The sequence below is a fragment of the Rhincodon typus genome, unplaced genomic scaffold, assembly GCF_021869965.1.
Source record: "Rhincodon typus isolate 14 unplaced genomic scaffold, sRhiTyp1.1 hic_rhity00007092, whole genome shotgun sequence".
Taxonomy (NCBI): Eukaryota; Metazoa; Chordata; class Chondrichthyes; order Orectolobiformes; family Rhincodontidae; genus Rhincodon; species Rhincodon typus.
The window spans coordinates 1-9511 of NW_025972730.1; the positions used below are offsets into that span (position 1 = coordinate 1).

The 9511-nt window shown below is 37.9% G+C and overlaps 1 protein-coding gene across 2 annotated transcripts; it reads right to left on the reverse strand.

Annotated features, from left to right (window-relative positions):
• Nucleotides 1-6: 6 nt before the first annotated feature.
• Nucleotides 7-9121, reverse strand: LOC109934127 (PHD finger protein 10). 2 transcript variants are annotated; one of them, XR_007261574.1, is made up of 6 exons: nucleotides 8839-9121; nucleotides 7543-7692; nucleotides 5734-5843; nucleotides 4215-4371; nucleotides 3858-3936; nucleotides 2250-2361 (listed from the first exon to the last, which is right to left on the reverse strand). XR_007261574.1 is itself a non-coding variant. In XM_048594219.1 (5 exons), exons 1-5 carry the CDS (start codon nucleotides 8932-8934, stop codon nucleotides 2188-2190), a joined length of 687 nt encoding a protein of 228 aa, XP_048450176.1. In that variant the 5' UTR covers nucleotides 8935-9119; the 3' UTR covers nucleotides 7-2187. The 2 variants fall into 2 exon arrangements, 1 of the variants encoding a protein (XP_048450176.1); XM_048594219.1 differs by lacking the exon at nucleotides 3858-3936 and having other exon boundaries at nucleotides 7-2361; nucleotides 8839-9119.
• Between the last annotated feature and the right edge of the window lie 390 nt (nucleotides 9122-9511).

Sequence of the window (9511 nt, forward strand, 5' to 3'; positions counted from 1 at the left end):
AGACCCTTTCTGATGAAGGGTCTAGGCCCGAAACGTCAGCCTTCCTGCTCCTCTGATGCTGCTTGGCCCGCTGTGTTCATCCAGCTCTACACCTTGTTACCTCAAATAAAAGCATCAAGATTATTTTTCATTAAATCTTGCAAAAAGGATAGAGCACTAAAATACTAATTCACAGTGAACTTAATAAAAAAAACACATTCACAAACTTAATAAATGAGGTCACCTTAACTGCTCAGTGAAAATAATTCTCCCAAGAATACACTGATCATATTTAAAAGAAATGTAGTAACCAAATTTTGCTGCTCTTCCCAGGAAAGCAGGGATGCTGCTCAATTGTTGTGTCAAATGCAAACAGGATCATTTTGTTTGTATTTTAGCACAAATGCAGCCAAATATCTGAAGTTTTCCCTACAAATCTTCTCTTCCCACTTGAAAACATTGACTCACTCTGCATTCATAGGCAATTTGGTAATTGAATTAATTGCCAGCGATAGATATGACCTTCACAGGCCACAGCTGTTGTCCTAAGGATCAGGAGGTAGAATCCTATGGCTGACATTCCCCTTCTTGGCCTGTACAGTTGAGACCAATCCTAGGAACTATCACCCCTACAATAGGCCCTGTTAAGGTTAGCTAACTCAACATAGCCAAGTGATCAAACTTGGGACCTCCTGGATGGCATGTAATACTCAGCAGGTCTGTTACGATACAGGAAAAAGTATTTCATCTAGCCTGAATAAGCATTGCCAAATTGAGTACTTTTTTCTTCCAAAATTGAGTCATGTTACCAGAACTTGTGTAATATTTTGCTTCTTGATAATTCACTGTCAATTATTACTCAGTAATTGTCAGTGATTAATTTGTTAACCTTTCTTCACAAATCACTGATGTTCATTTTGACATCACCAAAAGAAACTACACTGAATCTATTTCCGAGGGGTAATTCCAGCCTGGGCTGTAGATGATGTTTGCAAACTAGAAGAGCATCAGAACCCCACAATGGGGATAGCTGCTTCCAGGCCTCCATTTTGTTTATAAGCCTTGATACACTTTCTGTTAAATGTGCACGTAAATGGAACAAAATGCAATGAAGCAGCCTTGAAAGCTGATACTAAATAAAAATTCTGTAATAACTTCGTTTTTAAAAATCTTCAAGGTCTAAGGAATAAGTATTCTCCCTCCTACTGACTAATAAGAATAAATCACAAACTCTAAACTCCAGTAAAGCTCACACTTCATCCTAATTTTTTATTCTAAGGCTGGCGTGAAAATAAGAGAAGTAAACAAATGAATGAGATTTACTCTCAAGCCCTCACATAGGCTGAGACTCACCTGGGGCAACAATAGTTAAACCTCAGATGTAATTAATACTTCATCTATAAAGGAGCTAATAACAATGACAAGCTACTCTTCTCCTAAACCAGGTCATTGCTGGGCAGAAATTGAACATAAAATATATATATTTATAATTTAGTAGAACACATTTTTTTGGTTAAGAGGTAAAACTGAGTGCTAAAACAGTTATTGTTTGGCCAGAGATAGACATTTGCCAAGTTTCAGTTAATGCTCATTGGATATTATAGTAAATCACTTGTAGTAGTGTTGTTCCAAGTACCAGACAACCGGAATCTTTAAATTCTGAAGACTCCAGTAGTCCAAGGACATTCTGAAGCCAGTTGTTCTATTGAACATTACGTGCATAAAACACATCACTGGACTAAAACATCTGATGGTAGATGTTGAAACTAGAAAAAAATGTAAACATACCAGGCTGCATGGAAATATAAATCAAAACACAAAAGCATTTCAAAAATAGTCAAAAATACAACTTTGACTTTTTATATAAAGTATGGTCTTTAGCAATAGAATCAGCAGAATCGAACAATAATAAAGTTAGTAATTAAGTGTGACATGTAGTACAGATGTGTATAAAAAGAGAGCAGTAGCTTTAGCGGAGAATAGCAAGCCCCAGGGGAACAAGATACAAGCCTAATTCCGTTCCAGTAGATAAAAAAGAATTCAGATAACTTCACCAGTGAGTGTCAGATGAAATAAAACAGGGTAAGGTAAGGAAGCAGAGGCGAGAAATAGCAGGAGATGCATTAGTGGACTGTGGCTAGTACAGGCTGACCAATTCTACCCAGTACAACAAAAAAAATGAGGGAGAGGTTCATCAGAAATGAAGTCTCAGGGGCTTTTATCTTCTACCTTGTACCCAGTAACTGATTTGGGTGTCACACTTCGTTTTGCATCTTTCCATGGCCGTGTTCCTTTTTCTTTTGGTGTCTGCTTTCCCTGTGAGGAATCATCTTGATGTTCAATAGGGCTTTCACCATCTGTTGTGCTCCCAGAAGAGGTATCCTGAAACAAAAGTGAAACAATAATCCGTTGGGAACCACAGTCTGACAGGATTTAACACAATTGTACTCAAATGAACTGAAAGTAACAAAAATACAAAAACGCCACCATGAGTTGAAAGGTGATTCAGGAAAAATCATTCAAAAGCAATACAATATGCTAAGAGAAACACAGACAAGTGTGGAAATGTCTTTAGAAACCGGAAATCTACTGGCATAGAACTTACTGAAGGTGATTTCACTGCCAGAAAGTACACTAAAAAATAACAAACAAAACCTCAAGGAACAGCAAAACTCTTCCAAATGTCCACAACAAAGGGACATTTCCTTAAAATTAGAGCTACGTCATTCAGGGGTGATGTTAGGAAGCATTCCGTCAAACAAAGGTGGAGGAAATTTGGAATTCAAAAGTTTTGAGGCTGGAAGTCAATTGAAAATTTCAAAACAGAGATTAACAGATTTTTGTTAGACATTAGGATTACAGAACCAAGATGGCTGCATGGAATTAAGATTCAGATAAGCAATTAAAATGAACAGTGGTGAAACAGGCTGAGTGACAGATGCCTGTTTTCTCCATGCAGTCAGCAACTGAAAGCAATGAAATTTCAACTAAATACCCAATCCTCTGACAAATTACTGTTAATATTTACACTAAAGTAGCATGAATATTGAACTGAATTGGAACGAAAGTTAAAATTGGCTGAATTGGGAAGTTCCAAATGGAACCCACAGGTCCATAGCAATTAGTTCACTATGTAAAAGTCAGAGAGAAAAAAAGTCAACTATCTATTGATGCAGTTTTAATACATAGAAAGGAGTGATAATATGTACTTCATAACATGAAGTAGTGATTTCTAGATCCTTATATGCATTTTGCAAAGCAAAAAAAAAAATTATTTGGCAAGTATGTATTCACAAGTATTGCTATGTTACTACTTAAAATCATATGGGCAGACACCCTGGTAGCTCCCAGGATGCCCAGAGATTTCATAACATTAAAAAAACACAAGTGTGTACTCAGGAATTGAAGATTCCAGGCAGGACAAAATGATTGTTTTCAAAAAGGAGCCATGCTTTTCATGTTCCTGGAAGTTCAAGAACATGAAATTAAGTGTTTTAGATGAGCACCATAGGCAAATACATAGCTGAACACCAGTGTGGAAACTTTCCAAAGGATAGCGATACCTGATTGACTTATGATTTTCATAAAAAAAAGTACCAAAATTGGCAGAATAATTTACCACCTTTAACATTACAACTGACTCAACTTAGCTAAATTAAGCTAAGTTGTATAAGAACTCCTTCTCTAAAGACACTAAAGGTGGTTATGAAGTGGGATTAAAATTGGTGAATAAATTCCTTTTCCAAACAAAAGGGGGGAGGCATAGCTTCAAATAATAAATGTTGAATAGATGACAAAACACCTCTACTATCTGAGCACTAGCACGAAATAAACTCTGAACATTAATAATGGGTTTAAAATTCAAGTTTTCCACTTACTAGGCCGCTGCCATTAACTGTAGCAAGAACCTCGTTCGCAGCGTTACCGTGCGAGGTTCTGACGTCACATCACCGGCTGCTAGAAGTTGTGTGCAGATGTAATAATATAAATTATTCCTAATATTTAGATACCAGTAGTAAATGCATTATTCTATACACTTAGCCAAAGTACACGCTTATTTGCTACACACTTAGCAGAAGTAGACTGTATTGGACTAGAATGGAGTTGTTTTCGATTCGGACATTTTGTTAAATCTTTTACACAAAATACACTTTAGTGCAGAATAGACTGGGCTTTTTAAAAATTTACAGAGGTAAAGTTTTAAATATAGTCAGGTTTTTTGATTAGTTTCTTACTGAAAAGCCTTTGTCTTCCTTTCGTTCATCCTCAGCATGCCCGTCTTCTGCATCATCAGAATCTCCATCACTGTCGGGTGCTGGCAATTCTGGGTCCAGAGGTGGCTCATACAAGGCTGTGTTTACAGGTAGGTAACGCAACTCATTGGGAGAGTACCTAGGTAGACAATTAATCCGTTGCAATTCAAATTGACATCCAAATTTTTGCATTCATTTTTGCTTTAAATCTCAGCTTACGAAATGTTAGTTTGTCCTATAAATCAAACCGAACTAATTTTGCAAATTCTGCAAATCTCCAGAAGACCTCTCTTGAACAGAAATCTCATGTGTTCCTCAGCACTAGTCCAAACTGTACTGTACAATGAGGATCTCAGTTCCTTCGCCTTTCTGAAGACCTTGAAAAACCAGGGAACACATTCTCTTCAAATATTCTAGCCCAGATTTCTGAGTCACACCTTAGTATGATGATTGCAAGCTTTCTCTCTTCTGTCCCCTTTCCATTCTAACTCCAACATCCAACTTACTCATCTCTCCCAGAGAATACTGCTGTATCGACACTGCTACAGAGAAAGCTTATCCATTTCCTCATTAGTGCTGAGAATGCTGGTTAAACTCCACCTCTAGAAGACCTACCTAGGAATAAAGGCATGTGGACTGATTGACAGTATAAAAGCGAAAGGTTCTTTCCATCTTAATGCATTTTTTTGTGGGTACCTGGTTTTCCTTAAGTATCACAACTTTTAGTTTCATTCTCAGGAAACCTCACAGCTCCTTGTTTGGTCACACCTCATAATCTCTCCCCTGAGTTCAGCAATTCCAACGTGAAGTGCTTGGAGATTTTTGCATTGTGCAGACAATAGATTATAATTCCTATATTAGAATATTCACTGAGCTTCGAAAGTACTTCACTGGCTGCAAATCTCTTTGGGAAGTCCTGAGGCAGTGTTAAACCATGCTGATGCTAATTAAGTAAAAAAAAACTCTTTATTTTTATATATACATGGCAAGACAATGCCACACCATTCACAAAAGTACCACTAACAAAACTATTCAAGTGATACTTTATTCAATTTACCATTACATCTTATTGACTTATTCTAACTTCACTGGATGATGGACAAATTTATTCTTCATTGATGTTTACTCTTCAAGCAAAACAGATTAACTAGTCATTCATTTCATTTCTTACTTGAGGCCTTACTGAATGCAAATTGCCTACATATCAATAGCAACTGCCATTCAGAAAAAATTCATTGTCATTTTTCCCAAGACAAACTTGAAGAAATTCTCATCAAATGCAGATATCAGTTAAATATTTAGTTGTTAAAAAAAAAATACAGGCAAGAAAAAGTTTATTTAAAGTTGCACTTTTGTTTCTACACTTCACTGTGCAATTATAGAATCATAGGGCTGTACAGCACGGAAACAGACCCTTTGATCCAACTTGCACTTTTTATGCAATAAACTCTTTAACACAAGGTTGTTCTTAGTTAATAAAAAAAAACAGGATTTTGTTCACCTTTTGTAATATTCCTGAAATTGGCCTGGTATGAGAGCAACTGGATAAGCCCCAACTTTTGTCCTCTCTGGTGGAACAACTTTGTATTTCCCCTGTGGCACCTGGATTACCTGTATTGAGAAAAACAATAGAAAAAGAAATTAAATACAGCATAAATACGGATTCCTTACCCTGTGTTACTCAGGTTTGCAAAACAAAAGAGGCATTTTCACACGTCAAAAAAAAAATGCTGCCAAATTTGGCGCAGTAATTGCAGGCTTCAAAATGGTGGTTCACTAAAGGGCAAGAACCAAAATGCTTTTGAGCTGTGCATCAAAATGCTATTTAAATATCTCTTTCAGAGGGAGGATTCTGCCTCACATTTCAGACATACTGAACCCACACTGTGAACGCTAGATTCTGGCACCATCTGATTGACTTTGAAATTATTCTATTCTCAAAACGGGAAAAAAAACACAATAAGCACAGAACATCAGCAAAAGAAAAAAAGATTTCTGAACAGATTTTCTTCTTCCACAAAATTTTCACAATTCTGAATAGAATGTGTGAATCAAAAAATACCAAATTTTGAAAAGAAAACGTTGACTAAAAATAAGTTTTTTGGATATTCAAAAGTGCAGGGTGTAATTTTCAAATGGACCTTGCATCAGGAGGAGGAGGAGACCCATCTGTGCAGAGAGGAGAGGGTTAGGGTCTACAATGTACTCAGCAATGGACCTCCTCCTGATGTCAAAGATTACAAAAAGTGTCTGCAGTTGTTATTTGCTGACTTTTCAATGGCTACCAGACAGATCAACCAACCTGCACCACCCATACAGCAGATCATGCCTCTCCCATTTGTCCACAAAATAGCATGGACCCTGCAACAAAGAATAAGGCCCTACTATAAATATTTTATAAGACTCACATACTAGCCACAGCTTTGAGGCTTGCTTGAGAATAGTCTTTTTTAAAATTCATTCATGGGATATAGGTATTGCTGACTGGGCCAACATTTACTGCCCAACCTTAATTGCCTTGAGCTGCCTTCTTGAATGCCGTAGTCCATTTGGTGTAGGTAGACCCACAATACTATTAGGGAGGGCGTTCCAGGACTCTAATCCAGCTTCACAGAAGGAACAGCAATATAATTCCAAGTCAGGATGGTGGCGAGCTTAGAGGGAACCTTACAAGTGGTGAGGTTCCCATGTAGCTGCTTAAGACAATAATCAGCCTAAAACTACCTCCCTGCTTCTGTAGATTATATACTATTATATTGAATGAAATAGTATCAACGCGAAACACAAAATATTACAAGTTTGCACTCATGCTGGAATTTTATTTTCTACTCCACTCTGGCAATGGGCAGAATGTTCCCGAAATATATTACAGTATCATGTCAGCAACATATTAATTTTCAAAATATAAAGTGCTGGACGAACTCAGCAATCTGGCATTATCTATGGAGAGATAGGTAAGGTTAACATTGAATTGAATATGACTTCTTCAGAGTTCTGAAATGTTAACTGTTTCTCTCGCTGCAAATGATGCCAGACCTGCTAAATTCTTCCAGCACTTTCTGTTTGTGTTTTAGACGTCCATCATCTGCAGTACTTTGTTTTTATTTTAATGTGTTATTATCCAATTAGTATGGCTAATATCAAAGTTAAGGTAGCTGCTGATTGAGATTGGCACCTAGGGACTTGTTTCTTTAGAAATGCAAGTTATTATCAGGTTCGATAGTTGGTTGCTTGCCTGCTTTTGCGTTTCAGGATTCCACTTTGTGCTTGAAGCTACCTCAGACTAGGACCAATGTGGCATCCATCTTACCTGTGTCTGCAAATCAAAGTAAGCTCGCCTTTCCTCCATCCGTTCCCTGTTGAAATTACTGTTGAACTCCGCAGCTTTCTTTGCAGCTTTCTTGATATATTCTGGAACTTTACTGGGCTCAACCTTCTGCGTGTTTTGCAACTGCATTTGCTGCACAAAAGAAAAATCATAAATTAGTTATGTTGAGCACTAATATTTGAAACTGTGCTGCAGAGACTCACTATGGAAATTATTAAGAAATGTCATAATCTTTCAACTTCATGCATTTTCACAGACTATTGCAAAAAATTGTTTTTTTAAAAAGTAAAGAGGCTAAAGTATGATAAGGGAAAGGTGGCCTTGAATGATGCATTGTACAAATACTCTTAAGTGGGGTGAGTTTGGGTAGTTTTAGAGTCCAATTCAATATAGTCCAAAACAATTCAAAATTTAAGGAATTTAAGAAAAGGAAGAGCAAAATCAGATCCAAAATGCACAAATTTAGACATTCAAGTTGATCATGTCAGATTGAAACTTGAGATTAGGCAACTCCTAGACAATTGTGGATCATAAACATAATTGGAAAATCATATCAACTTTCAAAAGGGAATTGGATCTATACTTGAAAAGGGAACACCTTCAAAGCTATGAGGTAAAGGCAGGGGAGTGGGGATAACTGAATAACTCTGTCCCCCTGCAGAGACATGAAATATTGAATGCCCTGTGCTTGCTGTATGATCCTATATGCCAATATATTACTTTTCCATGGCTCAATAAACCTTCAATTTCTCATGGAGGCATAAAAATGGTAGTGTTTAATCTGATTTTTTAAAAAGATTTAATTTCCTCCTATGCAATATGGTTTCTGGAAAATAAAGTCCAAAAAAACTTCAATTTTCTACTTAAGAGACATCAGATTTACACTGCTTTTTTAAACTTTTCTAAAGACAGAGTTCAAAAGATAAGACAGTTAGAAGACAATTACTATTAGTACTAGCAATTACTAGTAGAACTACCATTCACTGTTGTGATTGAGAATACCATGGAACAAGATGGTGTGTGAAATTTAGCTCAACTGAGCGACATATTGAAAGTATATGATATTTAAAAAGGGCAGCATTTCACAGACTGGAGGTAGAAGTAGAGAGAAGACAGCAGCAGACAACATAGTCTGTCTATGTTTATTTTTTAGCACAAAACAATGAACCAAATGCCATATCACAGCTTTCAATTTGCAGAAGTTGCAGGCGGTGCAGTGAAAGAAGTTAGTACTTTATACATCAAAACGTACTGTAAGTCCACTCCCCCAGTACTGACCGAGTATTCCTTGTAGCGATCAGTGATCTGCTGCCGCTCTCTGTCCTGCAGAACCACAGCATATTCAGCATATTTGGTCGGGTATTCCTTGATCATCAGATCGATAACTTCATCACTTCTCAGAGCCGTTAAACCTAAAGAAAAGCATTTATTGTTGGTCAGTGGTCAGGAATAGGAGAGTGTGACTGTGAGGGGACCCAAACTGACCATTCCACCATGGTACAGGAAACCATCCAAAAGGGGGAGCAACAAGGAATAGGAGATAGTAGGAACTGCAGATGCTGGAGAATCCGAGACAACAAGGTGCAGGGCTGGATGAACACAGCAGGCCAAGCAGCATCATAGGAGCAGAGAGGCTGACGTTTCGGGCCTAGACCCTTCATCAGAAAAGGGGGAGGGGAAGGGGGTTTTGAAATAAATAGGGAGAGAGTGGGAGGCGGATAGAAGAGGGATAGAGGAGAGGATAGGTGGAGAGGAAACAAACAGGTCGAAGAGGCGGGGATGGGGCCAGGAAAGGTGAGTGTAGGTAGGGAGTTAGGAAGGGGATAGGTCAGTCCAGGGAGGACGGACAGGTCAAGGGGGCGGGATGAGGTTGGTCGGTAGGAGATGGAGGTGCGGCTTGAGGTGGGAGGAGGGGATAGGTGGGAGGAAGAACAGGTTAGGGAGGCAGGGA